The sequence below is a fragment of the Delphinapterus leucas genome, chromosome 10 (assembly GCF_059928025.1).
Source record: "Delphinapterus leucas isolate spDelLeu-1000000601 "Yukka" chromosome 10, BTC_Dleu_Yukka2, whole genome shotgun sequence".
In the NCBI taxonomy this organism is placed as follows: Eukaryota; Metazoa; Chordata; class Mammalia; order Artiodactyla; family Monodontidae; genus Delphinapterus; species Delphinapterus leucas.
Window position 1 is genome coordinate 39,935,571 of NC_143138.1, and position 26,933 is coordinate 39,962,503.

Consider the following 26,933-nt stretch of genomic DNA (forward strand, 5'->3'; position numbering starts at 1 on the left):
CTGGTTCTTGAACTAAATACTTGGAAGTACTTCTTCTGTTCACATATTCTATTTTAAATTACCCTTTGGTAAAAATACTACAGATATGAAGAAGCACCAAGTGTGTCACAATCAGATTGGTTGAGAAATGCAGTAGAAGTAGTGAAGGAATGAGAATTCCAGCCATTTTTTTCCCTATTTGCATGTAAAATGAACAATAAATGTTAAGCCCTTTTATCCAATGTTACATTTAAGTGCTTTTCAAAGTAAATGCAAAACGATTGTTAAAATGCCGGTTTTAATCTGTATATTTTTTTCCAGTTACATACGTTTGGCTCTTAATGTGCTATAGTTTTGATTCCCTGTGTTACCCTTAAAACATAATTATACTTTGAGATTTAAATTAGCAATTTAAGTTGCTTAAATGTACTTTCATGCTATGTTTTCTGCAATTGTGCTATCATCCACTCAGTTATACTTTATTAGTAGGCTATAAAATTTCAAATTATTAAGATGTTAGTATTTCCATCTTTTCTGCCAGGAATAGTTGTCTCCATAAGTACTCTTTCTTTCCTGGTTGGTGGAACATTCAAAACTGACCAGGGGTAGGGGGAAAAAAAGTGCTGCCTGATGTTATAGATAAGTACTAGTCCAGGAGTTAATAGATCTGACCTCTGGTTTTGGTTCTGCCACATAATAGTGAGTGACCTTGAGCAACTAATTTAAAGTTACTGGGCCTCAGGGTTTTGTTTGTTTGAATTGTGGTGAAATACACATAACAATTTACCATCTTAACCATTTTTAAGTATACAGTTCAGTGGCATTAAGCTCGTTCACATTGTTAGCTCGTTCACATTGTTATACAGCCATCATCACCATCTATCTCCAGAACTCTTGCAAAACTGAAACTCTGTACCTATTAAATAATAACTCCTCTTCTCCCTCTCCCTCCAGCCCCTGACAGCCACCATTCTACTTCCTGTCTCTGAATTTGACTGTCTGGGTACCTCATATAAGTGGTATCACACAGTTTTTGTCCTTTTGTGACTGGCTTTTATATCAGTTCATGTTAAAAGTTCATCCAAGTTGTAACATGGCTGAGAATTTTCCAACTTTACAAGGCTGAATAATCCATTGTATGTATATCCCACAGTTTTAAAATCATTTATCTATCAATGTACACTTCGATTGCTTCTACCTTTTGGTATTATGAATAATGCTGTTATGAAAACAGGTATACAAATATCTCTTTGAAACTCTGCTTTTAGTTCTTTTGGGTATATACCTAGAAATGGGATTGCTGGACCATATGGCAATTCTATTTTTAATTTTTTAAGGAAATGCCATACTGGTTTCCATAGTGGCTGTACCATTTTACCCTCCCACCAGTGTGCAAGGGTTCCAGTTTCTCCACATCTTGCACAGACTTGTTATTTCCTGTTTTTTTGACAGTAGCCATCCTAATGAGTGTGAGGTAGTATCTCATTATGGTTTTGATTTGTAGTTCCCTAATGATGAATGATATCGAGCATCTTTACCTGTGCTTTTAGGTCCTTCAGTTTGTTCACGTCCTTTGCCCATTTTTCCCTCCAGCGTGAATACTTTTATATATCTGAGGGAAAATAAGCCACATATTTTGAAGATGAATCCTTTGAGAAGATAATAGTAAATTTTTAAAAGGAGATTTCTGTAGTCAGTTGACTATTCCATTCACATTAAAACTCTCACAATTGAAAAGGGTTTTTGTTTTAATGTACAAAGAGCTAGCATTGTTTCTGTGGTAAGGTAGATGCCCTGGATGACCCATTCAAGAAGTTGGCTTAGTCCAACTTAATGAAGCCCATCTCCTTCGTGTACTGTTGGAAACACTGGTGGTACATATTGAGGCTGTACTTTTGGATCGTACTGTGCAGGTTTGAGCAGATGCAGCAAGAGCAAGAACCCCGGCCGGATTTTCTTGGATGGTTCCATTAGAGCTGCTGGTGACCCATCTTGCTTTCTCATATGCAGCGAGGCAAAAGGCCCTTCGCCCATTTTCAAATCAGGTTATTAGTTTTATTTTGTAGGAGTTCTTTATATATTTTGGATATTTGCCCATTATCAGATATTGATTTGTAAATATTTTCTCCATTCGGTGTTTACCTTTGCACTTTGTTGATTGTGTCCTTTGATGCACAAAAGTTTTAATTTTGATGTAGTCCAGTTTCTTTTTTCATTGGTTGCCTGTGCTTTTGGAGTCAAATCCAAGAAATCACTTCCAAATCCAGTGTCATGAAGCTTTCCTTCTGTTTTCTTCTCAGAGGTTTAGTTCGTACGTTTAGATCTTTGATCCATTTTGAGTTAATTTTTGTATATGGTGTAAGGTAGGGATCCAAATTCATTCTTTTGCATGTGGATATCCAGTTTTCTCAACACCCTTTGTTGAAAAGACTTCCCTTCCCCATTGAATGCTCTTAGTATTCTTGTCAAAAATCATTTGACCATAAATGTGAGGGTTTATTTTTGAGCTCTCCATTCTATTCCGTGGTCTATATGTCTGTCTTTCTGCCAGTACCACACTATTTTGATTACTGTAGTTTTGTAGTAAGTTTTGAAATCAAGAAGTGTGAGACCTCTAACTTTGTACTTCTTTTTCAAAATTATTTGGCTCTTAGTGATGCTGAGATCAATCAAAGTGTTCAAGTGGTGACAGCCTGATCCCTCCAGAGTTCCTCCCCATCAACCAACCTTTTGTCTAATGGTTTTGTTCATTGATTATTGCCTGAATCATTTCAATTAGGGATTACAAAATGGCAATTTTTTCCCACATATATTAGCTAGAGTAGTTTTGGGCGGAGGAAACATTTATTTATCAACAATGACTTATTTTCCTGAAATTCAGTTTTACAAGTAAGGCTAGATTAAATACTTAATTCTCTACCTTTAATTGCCAGTTCTTTAGAGTAAGGGTTTGGTGCTTTATTTACTTTCAGTGAAACTAGTGAATGAAGAGGAGGATCAAATATTATATTCCCTTTTTATAGGTATCATAAACTCTTAGATTTTATATAGGAAACCTGTTTTACTGTCATTGGTAGAGTCCTCCAGCGACAGTTAGACATAGGCAATCATCAGACATTACTCTTAGCATTGAATCTAACTTCCAAAAGTGCAACACAGTAAACATTTTTTAATGTCACACTGCTAAGTATTTCTGCATAAATAATTTTCTTTCTTTTTTTAAAAATAATTTTCTATTGAGCACCTATTCTGTGTCAGTCACCATCCTAGGAAAATTATTATTATTATTATTATTTTTGCAGTATGCGGGCCTCTCACTGTTGTGGCCTCTCTCGTTGCGGAGCACAGGCTCCGGACGCGCAGGCTCAGCGGCCATGGCTCACAGGCCCAGCCGCTCCGCGGTATGTGGGGTCCTCCCAGACCGGGGCACAAACTCCTGTCCCCTGCATCGGCAGGCGAACTCTCAACCACTGCGCCACCAGGGAAGCCCGGAAATTTATTTTTAATCTCCAATTCTTACTCTTGTCCCCCTTTGACCTAGCATGTTGGTTTTTTTGTTTTTTTTTTTCTCTTGAGTATGTAGAACATTTCTATGATCCTAAGTCTCAATTTAGGAATGGTGTATTTAGAAAGGTCTCCTTCCCGTTCTGTCCCCTTCAGATAGTGCCTTCCTCCTCCTATAAGTGCTCATTTTTATTTATTCATTTATAGATTATCCATTCAGTGTTGCATTTTGTTTTGTTTTGCAGACACCAGCAAATGTATATAAATGTGTCCTTTTTCTTACAAAGAAGTGTCATAACTATAGATATTGATCTGCATCTTACTTTTTTTCACTTCATAATTATATTCTAGAGATCACTGTAGAAATATTCATTCGTTTTTATGGCTGTGGCATATCCCCTCAGGTAGATATGTCTTCATTTTTCTAGCTTAGTCCCCACTGATGGACATTTGAGTTATTTTAAACTTCTTCCAATATAAAATTAAAAAATCCTTTGGAGAGGGGCTTCCCTGGTGGCGCAGTGGTTGAGAGTCCGCCTGCCATTGCAGGGGACGCAGGTTCGTGCCCCGGTCCGGGAAGATCCCACATGCTGCGGGGCGGCTGGGCCCATGAGCCATGGCCGCTGAGCCTGGGTGCCCGGAGCCTGTGCTCCGCAACAGGAGAGGCCACAACAGTGAGCGGCCCGCGTACCGCAAAAAAAAAAAAAAAAAAAAAATTCCTTTGGAGATGTAATGTTGGCACACATTATTGTTTTACATGCCTTGAAACAATAACTATAGATTGGATTGATTAAAAAAATTTTCTTGCTTTTACATATTATGTAATATTATTAATTTTCCTCCTCCAGCTTCTTCCCCATTTCTCTGCTCTCTTTCATAGCAGAAGTCCTTCAAACATTTAGTATCAGTAATGGCTATCTCCACCTCCTGTTTCCTTGTCTCGTGAATTTTTTCCATTCAGGCTTCTGTCCCTACCATTCCACTAAAACTGCTGCTCTTTTCAAAATCACCAGTGACCTGCATGATACTACATCCAGTGCTTTGTTCTCAGTTTTCAACTTACTTGATTTATTAGCTGGATTGGACCCACTTAATAACTGTTTTCCTTGAAACACTTTTGTCATTAGGCTTCTAGAATACTATATACTCCTGGTTTTTCTTTATTCTTGGCGCTGCTCCTTCTCTTTCTTTTTTTGATCTCCTTATCATTGAATTCACTCCTCTTTCCTTATATTATCAGCTGGTGGGGAGGGCAGTTGTACAGGAAGGGAAGACTGGTAGGAAGGGGTGGAGTCTCTGCTTCTAGGAGTTGAGGCTGGGAAGGGGAAGAGAGGAAGGCGTCTGGGTTCAGAGATCACCTGAAACAAGCCTGTAGTCTGACAAAACCAGATAGACATACGTGGTGAGGGAAGACACTCCAGTTGACGTGTGGGATGCCGTGCAGTAAGAGGGAGGAGGGAAGCAGCTTCTGTAAGGTTGGGTTCCTGCTGAAGGATTCTGAGGAGGCTCTAGGGAAGTGGGATCAATTTTGGATTGGCTGCTGTTTCTGAGGCAGGACTAGAAGTGAGGATTAGTTAGGGCTTGGGTGCTATCGTGGGTGGCAGTTGGGTATCCTTAGTAATAGATGGCTGTAACAAAGCTGGTCTGGGGGCGTCGTTGGTAAGAAAGCAGTAGCCACTCAGAGAGGGTCATTATAGCATTTTACAGCTGCTGTATGACCTTGGGAGAAATAGTGTTTCCTATTTTCTTTGTACCTGCCTTTATCTCTGTCTGTCCTCCCAGCCCGATTAATGGCAATTTGGGTTTTTTTCCCCATTCTGAGCTGATTTCATCTTTTGTCTCAGACATGTTTTCACTCTTTGTTTCATGGCACTGATTTTACTGGGTTTGGGAAGTAGGGATCCTTATTTCCTCAGACCTGAAGTAAATAACTAAGTGATTCAATGATCGCGATTACCTGCCCTCCCACCCCCGCCACACATACAAGTTAAGGCAAAACTCATGTTTTTTTTTTTTTTTGTAATTTTTATTTTTGTCTGCATTGGGTCTTCATTGCGGTGTGGGTGCTTCTCTCGTTGCAGAGCGCGGGCTCTCACTGTGCAGGCTCAGTAGTTGTGACTCGCGGGCTCTAGAGCGCAGGCTCAGTAGTTGTGGTGCAAGGGCTTAGTTGCTCCGCGGCATGTGGGATCTTCCTGGACCAGGGATTGAACCCATGACCCCTGCATTGGCAGGCAGATTCTTAACCACTGTGCCACCAGGGAAGTCCCTCATGATTATTAAATAGGGCATGATTTGAAAAAATTGTGAAGAGGAATAGTCTCTTTTTTGTTGCCATTTCTGCTTTTCTTTCTGAGCCCCTCTTCCTATTATGGGCACTGGGGACTCCTCACTGTCTTGTCTTATCCAGGCTTCCAGTGCTCTTTCTTGGGCTTCTCTTTATCTTCTCCCCTTTGTGAACTTGTGCCCGTTGGTTGATCTGATAATGGAGTTAATGTAGCTTAATATGTTCCTTTAGGGGGCATTTGCATTTTAAAATGAAGTTCCTGAGAATAATATGAAACTAAGGAATAAGTCTTTAATGCACACTGTGGCAAGATGCGGTGGGGAGTGAGAATGGGTAGGGAAGCAGAGCTGAGTAGAGACAGCCCTTCAACAGTCACTCTGCAGTAGATGGGGCCTGGGCCCCAGAAAACAGGAGTTGTCCTCTGAGGAGCTAATGAACTGGAGTCTGGCTGTCCCATCTTCCCCCCTAGTTGCTGAGGTAGGTGTTGTGTTCATAGAGAGTGAAAGTATCTGAGTGCCTGGGCAGGTGTCATGAGAGCCAGGCATGTGTTGAGTAAACAGTGTAGAAAAACAGACTGGAAGTTGAGACTGGAAAGAGGCAGACACAAAAAGGATACTCATAATGTTGACCTTTGCACTACTTACTGTTAGGGCATGTTTCAGGCCACTAGTTTACCAGTGCTCAGACTCTCTCCTTTCAAGCCTCTCTCACTGAAGCCAAGCAGCACATATCCAGCCTTCCTACTCTAGAAATGACATGTGAGCCCGTAGCTTGTAGCCCAGCAGCTGACTAGAGCCTGTTTAACCTCTACAGACCCAAGTTGTTTCTTAATTCTCAGGGGAAATGTGGGGTTCCTGTTGTGCTATGAAGATGAGTTGAGCTTTAGGAAGGATTTGAATTTGCAACCTCCAAATCTAGAAGTGGCCTCCCTGGTTATCTTGTAGGTACATGCAGGCTAAAGCTAGCCTGTGTCTCCTGGTGCTCTTACAGCTCTTAGGGACGAGCCCAAGGTAGTTGCTCTAGAGATCAGAAGCCTATAAGATTTCAGTTCTAACCACAGTTGGAATTACTTTGAGGTGTCCTTGTAAACTGGATTTTTGAAGGTGGTGCTTTACCGAGTCCCCTACCTTTCCCCTTCGGAAACCCAGACCAAGTGGAACCTATTAATGTGGCAGTTTATTGCTTGCTTTTTGTGGCTTCCATTTGCATCTTCTGTGCGCCAGAGGCAGGCTCTGGAACTAGTCAGGCAGCTTCAGCCGAACATCCACGTCAAGATGGTTCATTTGTGCAGTCATTGCTGTTCCCCCTGTTTGAAGACTGTTAATGTCTTTATGGCACTGCTGAGAAGGGGTTGCACTGGAAGGGCAAGATCTCCCTGCAGATGGGAATGACTTGTGTGTCCAGTTGATGATGTGGTCTTTTTGAGGCCTCTGAAGAATTGAGTGCGTGACAGCCCCTCCTGCCTGCCCTGCTACAACCTTGTTCTACCCCCTGCTAGAACCTTGTTCTACCCCCTGCTAGATCAAAGCACTCTCCTTTATAGTCACTTCACTACAGAGAGAATTGTTTGTGTTGGCTGTGTTACAACTTTAACTCTTAGTGTTTGAAAGTACACTTTTTTAATGCTATACTAATTTCTTTTAGTAAACTTTACTTTGGAACAATTTTAGATTTACAGTAAAGTTTCAGAGGTGATACAGAGTTCCCATATACCCAGTTTCCCCCATTGTTAGCATCTTACATAATCATGGCACACTTGCTAGAATGAAGACATCAACATTTGTACATTACTATGAACTCAACTGCAAACTTTATTTAGATTTCATCAGTTTTTCCACTCAGGAATCTTCTGTTCCAGAAACCAGTCTAGGGTCCCATATTGCACTTAGTTGTCGTGTCTCCCAGTCTCCTCTGATCTGTGACAATTTCTCAGTCTTTTCTGTGTTTTTCACGAACCCTGATAGTTTTGAGGAATACTGGCAAGTATCCTTTATATAAAGTATCCTTTATAACAGCGGACCTCAACCTTTTTGGCACCAGAGACCAGTTTTGTGGAAGACAATTTTTCCACGGATGGGGGTGGCTGTGGTTTTGGGATGATTCAAGCACATTACATTTATTGTGCACTTTATTTCTGTTATTATTACATTGTAATATGTAATGAAATAATTATACAACTCACCATAATGCAGAATCAGTGGGAGCCCTGAGCTCGTTTTCACTTGCCACTCACTGATGGAGTTTTGATATGAGTCTGCAAGCAGTTGATTTATTATGGTCTCTGTGCAGTCAAACCTCTCTGCTAATGATAGTCTGTATTTGCAGCCACTCCCCAGCGCTAGCATCACCGCCTCAGCTCCACCTCAGATCATCAGGCATTACATTCTCATAAGGAGCACTCAACCTCGATCCCTCGCATGCGCAGTTCACAGTAGGGTTCGCGCCCCTCTGAGAATCTAATGCCACCGCTGACCTGACAGGAGGCGGAGCTCAGGCGGTAATGCGAACGGTGGGGAGCGGCTGTAAACACAGATGAAGCTTTGGTTGCTCACCTGCCATTCACCTCCTGCTGTGCAGCCCAGTTCCTAATAGGCCATGGACAAGTACCAGTCTGTGGCCTGGGGGTTGGAGACCCCTGCTTTATAATGTCCCCCAGTCTGAGCTTATCTGATGTTTTCCACATGGTTAGACTGATGTTATGGGTTTGGGGAAGAATACTGTGAAGGTGAAGTGGCCTGTGGGGGTGGAGGGTACTTGATATTTGCATAACATCACTGGTGATATTAACCTTGGTCACTAGGTTGAGTAGTTTGCCAGTTTCTCCACTGTAAAGTTACACCTTTTCTCTTTCCCTACTCTATCACTAAGATAGAGTGGGTTGGAGGGTGTGTTTTTAAAATATTTATGCCCTGCCGGGTCTTGTTATTTTTTAAAATATTTTATTTTTTATTCTTTAAAATATTTATGCCCTGCCGGGTCTTGCAATAAATAAAATAAAATAAAAAATATTTTATTTTTTAAAATATTTATGCCCTGCCGGGTCTTGCAACATGCGAGCTTTTTTTCGTTGCAGCATGCAAACTCTTAGTCTCGGCATGCATGTGGGATCTAGTTGCCCAACCAGGGATTGAACCCGGGCCCCCTGCATTGGGAGCGCAGAGTGTTACCCACTGAACCACCAGGGAAGTCCCTGGGGGGGTGTATAGAATTAAGCTCCACCTCTTGGAAGGGAGAGTATCTTTATATATTATTTGGAATTCTTTGTAAGGAAGTTTGTCACTTCTATATAACTACGGACTCATAGTTAATAAATATACTCAGGTATATTTATTTTATAGTTGGAGTTACAGTCCAGTGCTACATTATTTATTTTGTTGCCCAGATTGTTCCAGCTCCAGAGGGAGCTCTTTCAGGTGGCTCCTGTATCCCTGTAACCTGCTCCTATCCTTTTGTGTTTTGACCACTTCCTTACTTTCTGGTACAACAAGATGTTCCAGGCTTTTCTTATATTTCCATGCCCCAGCCCTAGAATCAGCCATTTCTCCAAGAAGCCCTTGTTCTTTTTATTGGAGAGTAGTATTTAGAAACTTCTGAGCACTAGGTATGTTCATTGCTAGCGGGGTATCATTACTTCTAGGCCATCTTAGCAGATAGGGCTAGATAGTATATGTATACATACTAACCTTTGTATACAGACATATCTATAATTGTTTCTGTGTTTCGTTTATATTGATGTCTCTGGCTTTAATCCAGTACCACAGGGTTTATTTTAGAATTCCTTCTTTGCTTGCTTTCCTGTTCTTTGATAACGAAAAACCTTGCTCCCACCATCCATTTACTTATTTGTTCAACCCAGTATACCTGTACCCTTACTGTACATATATTGTAACCTGTATTCCCACAAGAAACAAATTTACCAGTTCTAATATTGTACTATTTTTAACAATTCTATTTTAGTGGACAAATCATAGGTACTTGTTTACATTTATTATGATGTGATTTGACCCATGATGCTAGCTTTTAGATATATGCAAATGTTTTTAATATTCTTACCATAATCTGAGATGTCTTTGTATGTCAGCATGATTGATTAAGATTATGGACTTGGGCTCAAAGTAAAATATTTTCCTTTTATTCTACACTTCTCATAGTCTAAACTTAAGAAATAAAAGGTTATGTTCTCTCTTCAGCAATTTATTACACATTTCTACAAAAGGAAATGTATACTTATTATTAATAAGGTTTTTACTTATTATTAAAGGTTTTATCATATGTAAAAAGGACAAGTTGAATGAAATAATATTTACAGTACCTTCTATCTCCAAAGTTCTGTCTCAGGTGCTTTTTAAAAATTACTTTAAGGCAAGACATTCTAAAATTGGTTTCTCCATTGGCTTACTAAGCCCTGACTGTGTAGGCTTGGCACTTGGTTTTACTTTCTTGGCTACTTTTCTAGGACACCATTCTTGTTTCATATGTCTGTCAGTAAAGATACTAAAATGGGACTGACTTAACTATAGGTTTCGTTCCCTGGGCACTTGGCTTCCCAAATTCCTGTTGGGAAGAAACAAGTATGGGTTTAAAAAGCTATACTAAGAGCTGGAAGTTCTTGGTCATCATCATGGCCAACTTCTAACTTGAAGTCTGATCTTAGGCCCATCACTTCTACCTCCAGACCTCAGATCCTTCATCTAGAAAGTGAAGCAGTTCCGTTAGATGACCCCTAAGATTCCTTACAGCTGTGATTTTATCATCAGCAATAGTGAAATATCTGGCTGGCAGTTTTAATCTTAGTAATTAAGGTGTTCTGATAAGAATTGGAAATGGTCAACCTCTGAAATAAGCTTATTGGGCTCATCTTCATCCTTTTTATTGTTTGATTAAAAGAAACCCACACACACTATGTGTGGGATGAACACGTTCCGAAATGTGAGGTCTATAGGTAGTACCTGGAGGGCTCAGAGAGTACCATGTAGAAGGCATGGTGTACTGTTCATAATGACCCATCACGATAGTAACTTTGGAGGATCAGAACTGGAATTTTAATTATTGGTGTTTATAAATCAGTGACTTCTTAAGTGACATTCCTTTTACAGCTACTATGTAGAATCTGTGAACAGTACAGAAAAATAGCCAAGGTGAAGAGAGTGTGGTGGCTTTAAGTATGATAAGGCCCAGTGAGTTGTATTAAAGAAGCTTTAGTTCTCAAAGCCAGGGGGGAAAATGTCATTAGTCTCGTACTGCTAACAGCCTTCAGAACAGTCTGTCCTTTCTCACAAGCATTTAGTTTCCTGAGCTAAGAGAACAAAGACTATTACCTGTAGCTGAGTATGCTAAACATACCACGTACTTACAAAAGGATTTTGGAAAACAGATGGGTGGAAGACAAAAGTAGGAATTAATGTACTGTAAGACAAGGCGTATCCGCCTGGAAGAAATGAATAGTAGAGTGAAGGAATGTTGCCTTTGGTTAGAAAGCCTAGAATTAGAGAGCACAGAATGAGTCTCCCTCAGGCTGCCTGCCATTGCATTGTTTTTTAAGGCCCATATTATATTGGTTTATGAGACTGAGCAAGTCTTCAATAAAAGTCATCTGACCCACCATTACTGGCACTGTTACAGATTTCTAAGTGAAAAGGTACTCTGCCTGTCTTTGTTTACAGTGTTAAATCAGCAGGTTGAACTTTCTTTTTTTTCTAATAAATTTTTTTATTTTTATTTATTTTTGGCTGCGTTGGGTCTTTGTTGCTGTGCGCGGGCTTTCTCTCCTTGTGGCGAGCGGGGGCTCCTCTTTGTTGCGGCGCGCGGGCTTCTCACTGCGGTGGCTTCTCTTGTTGTGGAGCGTGGGCTCTAGGTGCGCAGGCTTCAGTAGTTGTGGCTTACAGGCTCTAGAGCGCAGGCTCAGTAGTTGTGGCGCACAGGGTTAGTTGCTCCATGGCGTGTAGTATCTTCCTGGACCAGGGCTTGAACCCGTGTCCCCTGCCTTGGCAGGAGGATTCTTAACCACTGTGCCACCAGGGAAGCCCAGGTTGAACTTTTATGATACTAGTTTACGTAAAGATTCACATTTGCTTTAATGGTAAGTGTGTCTGGGATGTATGCCTATTCCTGTGATCCATACTAGTGTTGCTAGTGGCTTTCTTCCTCTTCACAGGAGGTAAAAAGAGTTGCTCATTATAGAAGTGAACAGTAGATGTCACTGCATCTCTACTTACTAAGGTTTTGGCTCATAGCTGTTTGGATACAACCAAGTTCTTAATACAGCTTCCAAATCACTAACCTTAAATCGAGTATTTATGGCTCTCTGACACTTAAGATCCCCTTCCTCAGCTGTAGAACCTAGATTGAAAATTGAGAGCAAACACAGCCCAAGAGTTTTCCTTAGTTTCCTTCAATTTCCTTTTAAGTGTATTTGTTCTAGGCTTATATATTATACAGTAGCCCACCACTTATCTGTGGGGCATATGCTCCGAGACCCCTAGTACGGATGTTGAAACCACAGACAGTACTGAGCTCTATATATACTGTGTTTTTTCCTATACATACCTACCTATGATAAAGCCTAATTTACAAATTAGGCACAGTAAGAGATTAACAACAATAATAATTCAGTTGAACAGTTATAACAATATACTGTAATCAAAGTTATGTGAATGTGGTCTCTCTCAAAATATCTTATTGTCCAAATTTAATGCCTTTTCCATCTTAACTAAGCACTTATCACTCATTGTGGCTCTCACTTTTGCAGTACCCGATTGTGATTGTCAATCTGATAACTTATATGGCTACTAAGTGCCTAACGAGCAGATAGCGTATATAGCGTGGATACGGTGGACAAAGGGATGATTCACATCCAGATAGGATGGAGCAGGACAGTGAGAGATTTCATCACACTACTCAGAACAGTGCGCAATGTAAAACTTATGAATTGTTTACTTCTGGCACTTTCCATTTAATATTTTTGGACCACCATTGACGTGGGTAACTGAAACCATGAAAAGTGAATCATGGGTAAAGGAGACTACTGTATTTCCAGGTAGCTAACTGATGAAGTTTTATCTGCCTCTTTCTGTCAACCTTATACCACTTGTTTAGGAGCCTGAACAATTTTTCATATTTGTTTTCAACAAGGTTCACACTTAAAAGCTTCTTGGCCTTTCTATAGCTTGCTTTTTGAAAACCTTCCATCAGGAAAGTAGATGCCACTGTTCTCTGAATTGAGGTGCTGAACATCACATTGAAGTGCCGCTTACTTTATTCATTTCTTTTTGAACCCATGGCTTTGACAGTTGAGGAAATAAAGAACTGAATTATGACCAAAAGTCTGACGGTGCATCTTTTAAAACAAATCTCTTATGGTTTCAATGTAGATGGTAGGGTTTCCCTATCTGACAGAAAGGCAAAGTTGGTATTAAATTTGATTATTTTATCAATAGAAAGTCTCAGGCATACTAAATTTTGGTATCTTTTGAACACATAGATGGTGAAAATAGCCAGGGTGATATCTGTTCTAATATGTCAGGATTAGTGCTGGCTTACAACTGTGTCCTGGTGTAATTAATAACTCCCTCTTTTACTCTCAGTTGTCCTAGTTTGGGCAGGTCACTCTAAATTGCCCCAAAGTGTGTGTGGGGGGGTGTTGATAAGTTGCAGTTTTAGTAAATATAAGCATTGTTTTTGACTCAAGAGTTATGCCTGCCTGAGTTTTCTGAGTTAACCATGTACAAAATAAAGCAAAAACCGCAAAGAGCTTGTAATTCTGGAAAAATAGCTTTTGGGTTTCTATATATTGATCATTGTTCTCTGGAGTAATGATTTCCAAAATATGGTTATGCATCAAAATCAACTAGTAACCTTTTTACAGATAGTTTCATGGGTCTCACCACAGACGTCTGCTGAATTTGTACCAGAGTATGAATTTGACGTTACCAAAAATGTAGAACTGCATGCAATGCAAATGTACTGGATAACTTTGTCAGTAAGCTTCTAAACTAGCATGTAGAGAAACATTTCATCTTATGGTTTGGGTGGTGTTTGGGGTTCTCTGTGGTGGCTGCTTTGAGCCTTGAGGGTATGCCTGGCATTGACATGAATTGCCTTTTCGTTTCAGATGTCATCTGGGTCATTCTCAGTGTGGAGGTGGGTGGACTTTTAGGAGTAACGCAGCAGCTGTCATCTTTTGAAACGGAGTTCAACACACAGCCACATCGCAAGGTAGAAGGAAACTTCAACCCGTTTGCCTCTCCCCAAAAGAACCGACAATCAGATGAAAACAACTTAAAAGACCCTGGGGGTTCCGAGTTCGACTCGATCAGCAAAAACACATGGGCTCCTGCTCCTGACCAAACCGAGCAAGATGAGAATAGACTCTCACAGAACTCTGTAAATCTGTCCCCCAGCAGTCACGCAAACAACTTATCAGTAGTGACTTACAGTAAGGTAGGTGCCCTCGGAGAAGAGGAGAAGGGGTAGGTGGTGGGCCTTGGGATTTGTGATACTCCTTCATGGCAAACCTAGAAGCCTAGAATGTTCTTTAAGACTGCTTAGCTCTCCTGCCAATGCAACAGCACAAAAACCTACCCCTTCTCCCCTCCCCCCTCCCCCATCTCCATGTCCTGTGGATGTTACTCCATCCACATTTATAATTTACTGCTGTCTCTCTGCTCTGGTTTGGGTGCTGAAAGAACAGAGTTCTTTACCTTTAGCTTTAAAAAAAAAGAAAGTCAAAATATCACCAGCCATTCTTCCAGTGTAAATGCATATACCAAGTGTAGAGCAACAGCACACCTTTGGAATTTGTTCCTACTGTGTTTTTTTGGTTTTGGGTGGGGTGTTTTTCCTGAGGAAATAGACCAAAAAAAAAGCTCAATTATTTATCCTAATGTTGTATCCTATCCAAATGTTGTTGGGCTTCCAGTTTATTTATTTACCTAGTTTGCATGTCTTCTTGTTGATGTCTTTCCAGTCTCTTATGGCCCATCTACCTCCTCACCTACAACCCAGAGTGGCCCAAGTGATATTTTGACTTTTCATGTGTGAGGAATAAGTGAGAGAATTGTTTGTTAAGTTAATCATGATTTTAAATATCCTGATTATTCTAAGACAGTCTTCTAGGTGTTTGATTTCTTGATCTGTTTCGCTATGCTTGATGATTAAACAGCACCTTCCATACTCCGCCGAGTTGACTATGGTTCCTGGTTGTTGGTTTTGGTAGGTTGAATAAAGCCCTGATGCTAAGCGCTAACTGTTGTAGGTGATTTGTGTGGCAGGGCCTGTGAACATTCCTGTTCGTTCTTCTCTGATTAATAATGTGGTGTATTAGGCCCAGCCTCCCACCTATATAATCGTATAACTGTTAAGTCTTTCCTTGCTTTGTGTTGGCATTCACCCTCAAATTTTTAAAAATAATGTTTATTTGAGGGACAACTCACTCTGTTGTAAGAATGGCATTTTTCTGACCAGTGCTTTATATGTGGTCTAGATCCAGAGGCAAATTAAGAAAAGAAACTTGGTGATATGAATTCTCTTTCTCCACAGGGACCAGTAAGAGGGACTTCATTCAACAGTAGTGCAACAGGATTGATTTATTGGTTGGATGGTCATTATAAAGGATTGTGTGGAATCATGTTAGTCATACAGGATATGAGAGAAGTAAATTGGCAAGGCAATAAATGGCTTATATTTGAGGAAAGACTTCACATCTTAATACTCTAACAAAAGATTTTCCACTAAGTTCCTATTGCTCCAGATTTCTCTTCCTTAAATTTAACCCTCCAGGGTATGACTGTTCTGGGTGGTATAGGCCCTAGGCTAAGCATGCCCTGTTAGAAGGAGAACTTTAGGGCAGTTGAGTGTAATGGGAAGATGAGAGTTGGAGGAGGCAAAACCAGTTGCTCCAGTGCTTTCTGTAATGGAAGCCCCTTCACCCGACTGTAAACTCCCTGGCTTAGCTATCACTGTAGTCTTAGGAGAGGGCTGGTGTTCCTGGCCAGTGCACTGCACTCGTTTTCCTGAGTTGTGAGCCTGTTAGTTGTTTTTCACTCCTTTAGGGCTTTAGGGCCTGATACCTTTTAAGTCTGTCATTGCCCTGGCCCAGGGTGGGGTGGGGGTTGTCTGAATGGATTACCTACCAGCCTTAATTGAGGTCCTGCCATGCTGCTCTTTTTTGGAAGGGCTGGGCTATGGTGAGGCTATTGAGATATTTCTTGAGGTTGATGAACTCATGGTATGTTATGTAATTTTTTTCATGAACTCTGTAGAATCATTTAGAAATAGCATTTTCAAGAACCACAGAGAAAAGGTTCTCATTGGAGACGATATACAAGACTGTTGCCTATAATGCATTGAGAATATGGCACTTGGACCCCAAAGAGAAATCGGAGCCTCCTTTTCTTCTTAAGTTAAGCAGTCCTCTTAAAGCAAGTCCTCTGAAAGCATTTCTGGCTAAAGTTGAGTCAGCTCCACCTCTTAGGGCTCCTTAGAAATGGGGTAGGGCATAGACAGTTATCAGTAAGTATTTATTAACACATTTCTGCACTGATGTACAGAGCAGTGTAGATTATTGAGTAAGGGAACTTGAAGAATAAAAGAAGTTATCCCTACCAACCAGCAGCTCACAGTACAGTAGGGGAGATGAAACACGCATACAATTCAGTCAAGGTGAAGTATGAATTTGGTCAGTAGAGCACAGCACAGTCAAAATGTATAATTTGTGTGCATGGCTGGGGGTTAGAGTTACGGAAGGCAGAGATGAAGTAGAGGTGGAGTTGATGGAAAGGGCTTTTCAAAGAATGGACAGGTTTGGAAAGACAGGAAGGATGATGGTAGGAGAACAGTTGAAGTGCTGAGGGCAGAATACTGAGTAAGGGATGTGTGGTCAGGAGATATGGGTGATGGACAGTGGGAGATACATTCAGTTGGTTGCAGTGTGTTCCTTTGGATGAAGTAATTTGATGAAAAAATTTGGGTGAAATAATTACAAATGGCTTCGAAAAGAATTGGAACTATACTTAAATGAATACCTTAAGGCAGAGATAATTCATGATTCTAAGCATTTGTGTTTGGCTTGAGAATATAGATTTATTTATTTTTAAAGGCAAGAATACTTGAGGTTCTGAAGGGCTATAAGTGACAAGATCAGGTATATACTAGAGTTATTTTTTAACCATTCCTATGTGCCAGGTAAGTGCCAAGTACTTTACATGTATCATCTTCATATTTTGGTAAGAAAATAAAAGCTCCGAGGGGCTAAGTAACTTACCTCAGTATCACACAGCTAGCAAGAGGCAGAGCTGGGATTCACATCCAGGCACCACGTTACTAAAGGTATTAGTAGGTGAACCTGGGCTTTCCTTAGATCTTCCTGTTGGGATGGAGGCTGTGTTGAGCGAAAGCATTAACTGAGTTGATGAGCAGTGTCATCAAGGTGTGAAAGAAGCAGAGTTGAAATAAGATAAGTGGCTCTAATGTAAACTGAGGATTGCCTGTGGCGTCTTTTTTTTTTTTTGGAAGAGTTCCCCTGTTTGTTGAGTCTTTAAAGTAGTGATTTCTTTTTCTGGTTGATAAAAATAAAAACTTTTTAAACTCTCAGGATGTACCAACCATGTGGGCTTAATAATAAATAGCCCTTTTTATTTATGAGTGAGTGGAAAGGATGAGAGCCCCCTAGAGCGCTAGAGTTGGGGCAAGTGTGTTCAGTTCACACCAGGTGCCATCTTTATTGGATGGGTTGGAGGAGTACCTGATGCCCTGGTATCAGGGATCACTGAGTTGGCAATAGATTTGATTTACTCTAAAGAAATTCCCTGCCTGCCCTGAAGGCTGGGAAAGAGCATGACGCTCTTGGAAGCCCATGACCACAGTTTTAGTAGGCAGATACAGTTTCCTGCTGCCTCCATAGTTACAGTTTAACTTGCTAAGGTTGGTAGGATGAAGTGAAAAGATTGCTTCATGCATCTTATGTGAGGGTTGGGTGAATGTCAACATAATGGCCCATCTGTCAGTGCCAGGAACTGGACACCCCTGGAGCCCTTCCCCAGCTACCCTTGAATAACCCATAAGCTCTCCGGACCCAGTGCTCTGTGCCACAGGCAGGGGTGGTGGTGGGGAGAATGGGGGAGCTCTGGGTGGGAACGCCTGTCCTAGCTCCATCCCACAACATCCAGAGGGCCTGGGCCTTCCCTGTGTGAGAGCTGTCAGAGGGAGTCAGAAAGGTGAGCAAGTATATGTTGACCTGCTCCAAGGATTCATAAATCTGACTCCATGCTTTTGTTAAAGATTGGCTGGCCTCATTGTCAGCTCAGTTGTGGCTGACCTGTCCCAGGTGAACAATCAGACCAAGTATTGGTGAAGGTTAGGTGCTGTTTTAGTGAACGCTTTTTATGTGATTAGCCCAAGAGCCTCTGAGGACAAACGGTCACAGTAGGGTAGGTGTTCACTCTGTGGACTCAAGGCTAGTCTTGCAATGAATTCTAACTGTGACTCATCTCTGGAGGCTGGGACAGCTTCTGTTTGGACAGTGGTACAGTAGCAAAAAACAATCTGTAGAGGCGTGGAAGGAGAAGATAAGTCGTATTGAAATTAGGTACTTCTTTTTCTTACTTGCCAGTAATTTTCACAATTTCTCAATGTTTTCTAAGGCCTTACAGAGGAATAAGACACCAACCAAATGGTCTTATACAGGACAGCTGGGAATAAGAGTGTGACACCAGGGTGTTCTTCAGGACAACCCAAATGCTTTGCTTTCTTTCTCTGAAGAGTAATGATTTACACTGGGGGAGCTGAAAAGAATCCCAAATTCATTTATTTTGTTACTCGGACTATGCGTCTTATTTTGTGTTTGCTCTTATTTTTTAAAAAAAATGTTTGGAGCTGGTGTTTGTCATACACTCCTCCTTTAAACTGATTACAGCCTGAGCCACTGTTATTACTTCCGCCAAGTGCTGGTTCAGAAGGAGAAATGTGTTATTATCTTTGGGAGAGGTTCCTCATGCTTGTCAAGCGTCAGCCCCTGCCGAGTGCCATCTGCCCTGCCTGCCCACGTTTGCACCTGCTTCTCCTCCTCTCTCTCTCTGACAGTCACCCTTTAGTGTGTTTTGGATCTGGAGCTAGAGAAGTTAGTCTGCTTTTATTATATCAGAAATCAACTCTCTTCTAACCTGCTGCTGTCTGTGTTGACTAAGGCATGGAAGAGTTAATTTCTCTCTGTTTAGGTTTAGAAATGTAGTAGAGGTTACAGGGAGAGGTTTGGAAAAGGCAAATATTTTGCTATATGGGCCTGAGGATGTAATGGCTTATGGATCTTATTATCTACTTTGAAGTAGCCAATCAGTTTAATATAATAATAAGGGATGAGTTTAATAAGGATGGGCCCAACATCTGCTCAGTTCAGAGCGCACTGAATTTGACCCAAAAGCAGGTGGTTGCTGTCCTTAGCTGAGCTAATGGCAATAGAGGGCAGTATAACCTTCCCACTGCCATGAAACCTGAGTCTTCGTTCTCAGGTGCAGACCCTTTCCCTGAAAGGTTTAAAGATGGCTCAAAGAGAAGGTGGAAGGAAAACTCGTGTCACTTGATATTCTATCCAACTTGTGTTCTCTGGCAAGGGACAGGTAGCAAATGCACATTACTCCCAGGTGGCGGCCACGGGAGTGCAGTAATCAGAGCTGTAAAGCTACCGTTCATTAAGCACTTACTATGTGCCAGGCACTGTGCTGAGGATTTTTTAAATTTAATTTTTATTGTTAAAATCATCAATGTACATAATTTAAGGAGTCAAGTAGATCTACAAAGTTTATTACAAAAAACGTTAGTCACCTCCCTGCCTCCCAGCCCCCAGTATTTGTTCCCCAGAGGCAGAGGCAGCAGTTTGACATGCATTACTTCATTTAGTCCACACAACAGGACCATGATACAGGCACTGTCATTATCCCTATTTACAGCTGCTGAGACTTGAGGTTCACAGGTTTCATGACCTGCCCAAGGTCATGCAGCTAGAAAGTGGTAAAACGAGGATATGAACAAAACTAGTTGTTTTTGACTCCTGAGCCTGCTCTCTTACGATCCACTACATTGCTTCCTAGTTACAAATAGTGTTCAGGTACGTATTTTTATCAGCTGAACTGACAGCTGTGGGCTAGGGAGAGCATGCATGCTTTCTGTGGTACACTGCTACATTTCAAATGAGGATCAAGCCAATTATTGGCCAGCTATTATGTGACTTCTCTACTGCTAAACCCCTTCTCTCCACAAGCTGTTATCTATGGAAGCTACAGAAATCAGCCTTTCTCTCCAGCCTCTATGAAGGGAAAAGATTCCCTAGAACCTCCATGGTCACTTGGGTTTAGATTTTTGGTGACGTTGAAATTTCCGTTAACTCACTTTTGTGACAGCAGCACCTATACCTCTTGAAGTCACCTGTCTATTCCTGATTGTGGCCAAAAGATACAGTCTCTGGAGTTTTCCATTTTTCTGTAATGAATTTAACATCTCCCTTTGAACATACTTAGTATTTTAAAACTAGAACATACTTAGGGGCGATCTAACTCCCTTTAAAGCCAGATCTAGTTTCTGCAAAGGCCATCTGGAGAAAGAATATTTTACAGTCAGTACAAGTCCTGAGGTGGAAGTTCACCTGGTTTGTTCAAGACCAGAGTGGGTAGGAACAGGGTAGAGGGAAGTGAAGTCAGGGGATGAAAACCAGATCATGGAAGGATTTGTGGCCTTTGTGAAGCTTTGGGCTTTTGCACTGAGGGACAGAAGGAACCACTGAAGGATTTTGAGCAGAGGGGTGATGTGGTCTGACTTCATGCCAGAGAGTAAAAGGATCACTCTCTGGCTCTCTTGTGGAGAGTACAGGGCAAGGATAGAAGCAGGGGACCAGTAGGGAAGTTAGTGCAATCATCTAGGTAAAGAGAATGGGTGTTTTGGACCAGATTGGTAGCAGAGGTAAAAGGTCTGTGTCTGGATCTGGTTTGTTAGCTAGCACTAACAGGATTTGCTAATGGGTTGGAAGCAGGGTGTAAGAGGGAATAAATGATGACACCAAAGTTTTTGGCCTGAGCAAATAAAAGGGTAAAATTGCCATCCACAGAGAGAAGAAAGGCTATGGTAGCGGTGGGGAGAGATCAGGAATTCATTTTGGGTACACTGGCATCCAGATGGAGGTATCAAGTAGGCTGCTGTATATCCAGATTGGACATAGAGTTTAGGAGAGAGGGTTTGGGTGGAGATAAAAAATTTGGGAGTCATTTCATGTGGATGGTATCTAATGCTATGAGCCTGGCTGCAATCCACAAAGTGATGAGTCTATGTAAAGCAGGGTTTTCTCAGCCAACAGAGTAAGCCTATTGACATTTTAGGCCGGATGCGTCTTCTTTTGCTTCAGAGGGCAGTGTGGTATGGATCTTATGCATCGTAAGATGTTCAGCAGCATCCCTGGCCTTTACCCACTGGATGCCAGTAGTACCTCCCTAGCCCCAAGTGCAAGAGCCAAAAACATCTCCAGACATTGCCAAATGCCCCCTGGGGCAGGAGCAAAACTTCCCTACTTGGAAACCACTGGTATAGATGGAGAAGAGGTCCAAGGACTGAGCTTAATGCTATCTGTCTAACATGTAAAACTGCTGTTACTCAAAGCACCTCTACTGCATTTATTCTTATTCTTAATTCACGACACTCTTGTGACTTTTGTAGTTAGTTATACTCTTCATTTGACAAAACAATAAGGAAGTTGTAAGTGACTTGCTCACATTCACACAGCAAATTGGGGGTGGGCCATGGGCTGGAACCCAGGGAACCCAGTTGGAGTCTAGTGTTCTTCTACACCACACTATGCTGAGGCTTGCTGGCAGAAGCAAAGTTCGTTTGCTGTTCTCTGAAGGTAGTTTATACACTTAGTGTCAGGTTGTAGAGACCTTCTTGTTCATCTTCAGGAACTACAAAAGAATTTGTGACCAAGAAGGAAGCAGTGCCCAGCAACTGAGGAACCTGCCCCTGTTTGCTGGCAAATTAGCACATTCCGTACAGAAGGGGTTTGCCAGGAAACTCTGGTTTAATGATATTAAGATGTCTCTCTTTTGAAAACCCTGAGGAACCAGCAAAGTCCTCCCAGCCTTGTTGGTGTTTGCATTGGCATGGGTCATGTGTGCACTTTAAAAATAAATCAAGCAAACACTGTGAGCCTTAGAAAATGTCTTTTGTTGTTTGTAACATTACTATCTGACTGAGAATAAAAAGTATTTCCAGGAACTCTCTCTTTTGTACCTCAGCAGCTTCAAAGTGGAACGTTCAGCTCCGTCTTCTTTGCTTTGGGACTCTGAGCATTGTTATAGGCTGAGCTGATGCTGGGCAGTCTTGTAGCTGAAACAGAGCTAGTGTTCCCAAGATAGCATATTTTACTTCAGTTGTAAGGACGTATTCTTTTCCCTGTACTCTGAATTTAGCATTTTAATTTCTGATGAAAATTCTCGAAGTGGGACTGGTGAAATTCAAGCAGATAAGTATAATTCAAAAGTATGAGGTTACATAGCCTTATCCACCAGAGGGCAGACAGCAGAAGCAAGAAGAACTACAGTCCTGCAGCCTGTGGAACAAAAACCACATTCACGGGAAGATAGGCAAGATGAAAAGGCAGAGGGCTATGTACCAGATGAAGGAACAAGATAAAACCCCAGAAAAACAACTAAATGAAGTGGAGATAGGCAACCTTCCAGAAAAAGAATTCAGAATAATGATAGTGAAGATGATCCAGAACCTCGGAAAATCAATGGAGGCAAAGAACGAGAAGATGCAAGAAATGTTTAACAAAGACCTGGCAGAATTAAAGAACAAACAGAGATGAACAATACAGTAACTGAAATGAAAACTACACTAGAAGGAATCAATAGCAGAATAACTGAGGCAGAAGAACGGATAACTGACCTGGAAGACAGAATGGTGGAATTCACTGATGCAGAACAGAATAAAGAAAAAAGAGTGAAATGAAGACAGGGCTTCCTTAGTGGCGCAGTGATTGAGAGTCCACCTGCCGATGCAGGGGACATGGGTTCATGGCCCGTTCCGGGAAGATCCCACATGCCGCGGAGTGGCTGGGCCCATGAGCCATGGCCGCTGAGCCTGCGCGTCCGGAGCCTGTGCTCCGCAACGGGAGAGGCCACAACAGTGAGAGGCCCGTGTAATGCAAAAAAAAAAAAAAAAATGAAGACAGCCTAAGAGACCTTTGGGACAACATTAAACGCAACAACATTCGCACTATAGGGGTCCCAGAGGAGAAGAGAGAGAGAAAGGACGCAAGAAAATATTTGAAGAGATTATAGTCGAAAACTTCCCTAACGTGGGAAAGAAAATAGCCACCTAAGTCCAGGAAACTCAGCTAGTCCCATACAGGATAAACCCAAGGAGAAACACGCTGAGACACATAGTAATCAAATTGGCAAAATTAAAGACAAAGAAAAATCATTGAAAGCAGTAAGGGAAAAACAACAAATAACATACAAGGGAACTCCCATAAGGTTAACAGCTGATTTCTCAGCAGAAACTCTACAAGCCAGAAGGGAGTGGCATGATATACTTAAAGTGATGAAAGGGAGGAACCTACAACTAATTTTACTCTACCCAGCAAGGATCTCATTCAGATTCGATGGAGAAATCAAAACCTTTACAGACAAGCAAAAGCTAAGAGAATTCAGCTCTACAACAAATGCTAAAGGAACTTCTCTAAGTGGGAAACACAAGAGAAGAAAAGGCCCTACAAAAACAAACCCAAAACAATTAAGAAAATGGTCATAGGAACATACATATCGATAATTACCTTAAACATGAATGGATTAAATGCTCCAACCAAAAGACACAGGCTTGCTGAATGGATACAAAAACAAGACCCATATATATGCTGTCTACAAGAGACCCACTTCAGACCTAGGGACACATACAGACTGAAAGTGAGGGGATGGAAAAAGATATTCCATGCAAATGGCAATCAAAAGAAAGCTGAAATAGCAATACTCATATCAGGTAAAATAGACTTTAAAATAAAGAATGTTACAAGAGACAAGGAAGGACACTACATAATGATCAAGGGATCAATCCAAGAAGAAGATATAACAATTATAAATATATATGCACCCAACATAGGAGCACCTCAGTACGTAAGGCAACTGCTAACAGCGGTAAAAGAGGAAATCCACAATAACACAGTAATAGTGGGGAACTTCTAACACCTCACTTACACCAATGGACAGATCATCCAAAATGAAAATAAATAAGGAAGCACAAGCTTTAAATGACAAAATAGAACAGATATATTTAATTGATATTTCTAGGACATTCCATCCAAAAACAGCAGATTACACTTTCTTCTCAAGTGTGCATGGAACATTCTCCAGGATAGATCACATCTTGGGTCACAAATCAAGCCTCAGTAAATTTAAGAAAATTGAAATTATATCAAGCATCTTTTCTGACCACAATGCTATGAGATTAGAAATCAGTTACAGGGAAAAAACGTAAAAAACAGAAACACATGGAGGCTAAACAATACGTTACTAAATAACCAAGAGATCATTGAAGAAATCAAAGGGGAAATCAAAAAATACCTAGAGACAAATGACAATGAAAACACCACAATCCAAAACCTATGGGATGCAGCAAAAGCAGTTCTAAGAGGGAAGTTTATAGCTATAAAAGCCTACCTCAAGAAACAAGAAAAATCTCAAATAAATAATCTAGCCTTAACACCTAAAGAAACTAGAGAAAGAAGAACAAGCAAAACCCAAAGTTAGCAGAAGGAAAGAAATCATAAAGATCAGAGCAGAAATAACTGAAATAGAAACAAAGAAAACAGTAGCAAAGATCAATAAAACTAAAAGCTGGTTCTTTGAGAAGATAAACAAAATTGATAAACCATTAGCCAGACTCATCAAGAAAAAGAGGGAGAGGACTCAAATCAATAAAATTAGAAATGAAAAAGGAGAAGTTACAACAGACACCACAGAAATACAAAGCATCCTAAGAGACAAGCAACTCTATGCCAATAAAATGGACAACCTGGAAGAAATGGACAAATTCTTAGAAAGATATAACCTTCCAAGACTGAACCAAGAAGAAATAGAAAATATGAACAGACCAGTCACAAGTAATGAAATTGAAACTGTGATTAAAAATCTTCCAACAAACAAAAGTCCAGGACCAGATGGCTTCACAGGTGAATTCTCTCAAACATTTAGAGAAGAGCTAACACCCATCCTTCTCAAATGCTTCCAAAAAATTGCAGAGGAAGGAAAACTCCTAAACTCATTCTATGAGCCCACCATCACCCTGATACCAAAACCAGACAAACATACTACAAAAAAAGAAAATTACAGACCAATGTCACTGATGAATATAGATGCAAAAATCCTCAACAAAATACTAGCAAACAGAATCCAACAACACGTTAAAAGGATCATACACCATGATCAAGTGGGATTTATCCCAGGGATCCAAGGATTCTTCAGTATATGCAAATCAATCAATGTGATACACCATATTAACAAATTGAAGAAGAAAAACCATATGATCATCTCAATAGATGCAGAAAAAGCTTTTGACAAAATTCAACACCCATTTATGATAAAAACTCTCCAGAAAGTGGGCATAGAGGGAACCTACCTCAACATAATAAAGGCCATATATGGCAAACCCACAACAAACATCATTCTCAATGGTGAAAAACTGAAAGCATTTCCTCTAAGATCAGGAACAAGACAAGGATGTCCACTCTTACCGCTATTATTCAACATACTTGTGGAAGTCCTAGCCTTGGCAATCAGAGAAGAAAAAGAAATAAAAGGAATACAAATTGGAAAAGAAGAAGTAAAACTGTCACTGTTTGCAGATGACATGATACTATACATAGAGAATCCTAAAGATGCCACCAGAAAACTACTAGAGCTAATCAATGAATTTGGTAAAGTAGCAGGATACAAAATCAATGCACAGAAGTATCCTGCATTCCTATACACTAATGATGAAAAATCTGAAAGAGAAATAAAGGAAACACCCATTTACCAGTGCAACAAAAAGAATTAAATGCCTAGGAATAATCCTACCTAGGGAGACAGAAGACCTGTATGCAGAAAACTATAAGACCCTGATGAAAGAAATTAAAGATGATACAGATGGAGAGATATACCATGTTCTTGGATTGGAAGAATCAATATTGTGAAAATGACTGTACTACCCAAAGCAATCTACAGATTCAATGCAATCCCTATCAAATTACCAATGGCAGTTTTTACAGAACTAGAACAAAAAATCTTAAAATTTGTATGGAGACACAAAAGACCCTGAATAGCCAAAGCAGTCCTGAGGGAAAAAAATAGAGCTGGAGGAATCAGACTCCCTGACTTCAGACTATACTACAAAGCTACAGTAATCAAGACAATATGGTACTGGCACAAAAACAGAAACAAAGATCAATGGAACAAGATAGGAAGCCCAGAGGTAAACCCACACACCTATGGTCAACTAATCTATGACAAAGGAGGCAAGGATATACAATGGAGAAAAGACAGTCTCTTCAATAAGTGGTGCTGGAAAAACTGGACAGCTACATCTAAAAGAATGAAATTGAACATTCCCTAACACCATACACAAAAATAAACTCAAAATGGATTAGAGACCTAAATGTAAGACCAGACACTATAAAACTCTTAGAGGAAAACATAAGAAGAACACTCTTTGACATAAATCACAGCAAGATCTTTTTTTATCCACCTCCTAGAGTAATGGAAATAAAAACAAAAATAAATAAACAAACTTAAAAGCTTTTGCACAGCAAAGGAACCCATAAACAAGATGAAAAGACAACCCTCAGAATGGGAGAAAATATTTGCATATGAATCAACGGACAAAGGATTAATCTCCAATATATATAAACAGCTCATGCAGCTCGATATTAAAAAAACAAACAACCCAATCCAAAAAGGGGCAGAAGACCTAAACAGACATTTCTCCAAAGAAGACATACAGATGGCCAAGAAGCACATGAAAAGCTGCTCAACATCACTAATTATTAGAGAAATGCAAATCAAAACTACAATGAGGTATCACCTCACACCAGTTAGAATGGGCTTCATCAGAAAATCTACGAACAACAAATGCTGGAGAGGGTGTGGAGAAAAGGGAA

The 26,933-nt window shown here is 40.7% G+C and overlaps 1 protein-coding gene and 1 pseudogene across 6 annotated transcripts in view; one reads left to right on the top strand and one right to left on the bottom strand.

Moving 5' to 3' along the window:
• The window catches only part of ILRUN (inflammation and lipid regulator with UBA-like and NBR1-like domains), a 128,173-nt gene that overhangs the window by 83,237 nt on the left and 18,003 nt on the right, over positions 1–26,933 (top strand). For 3 of the 6 annotated variants that reach the window (XM_089918857.1, XM_089918858.1, XM_089918856.1), the window contains one exon: positions 13,878–14,206. In XM_089918857.1, coding sequence (XP_089774983.1) covers positions 13,878–14,206 — 329 coding nt within the window. Of the gene's footprint in view, positions 1–13,877; positions 14,207–26,933 lie in introns of those variants that run through there. The other 3 variants (XM_089918863.1, XM_089918861.1, XM_089918860.1) reach the window with 2 other exon arrangements.
• On the bottom strand, positions 1,734–1,970 carry LOC115801492 (small ribosomal subunit protein uS14 pseudogene; annotated as a pseudogene).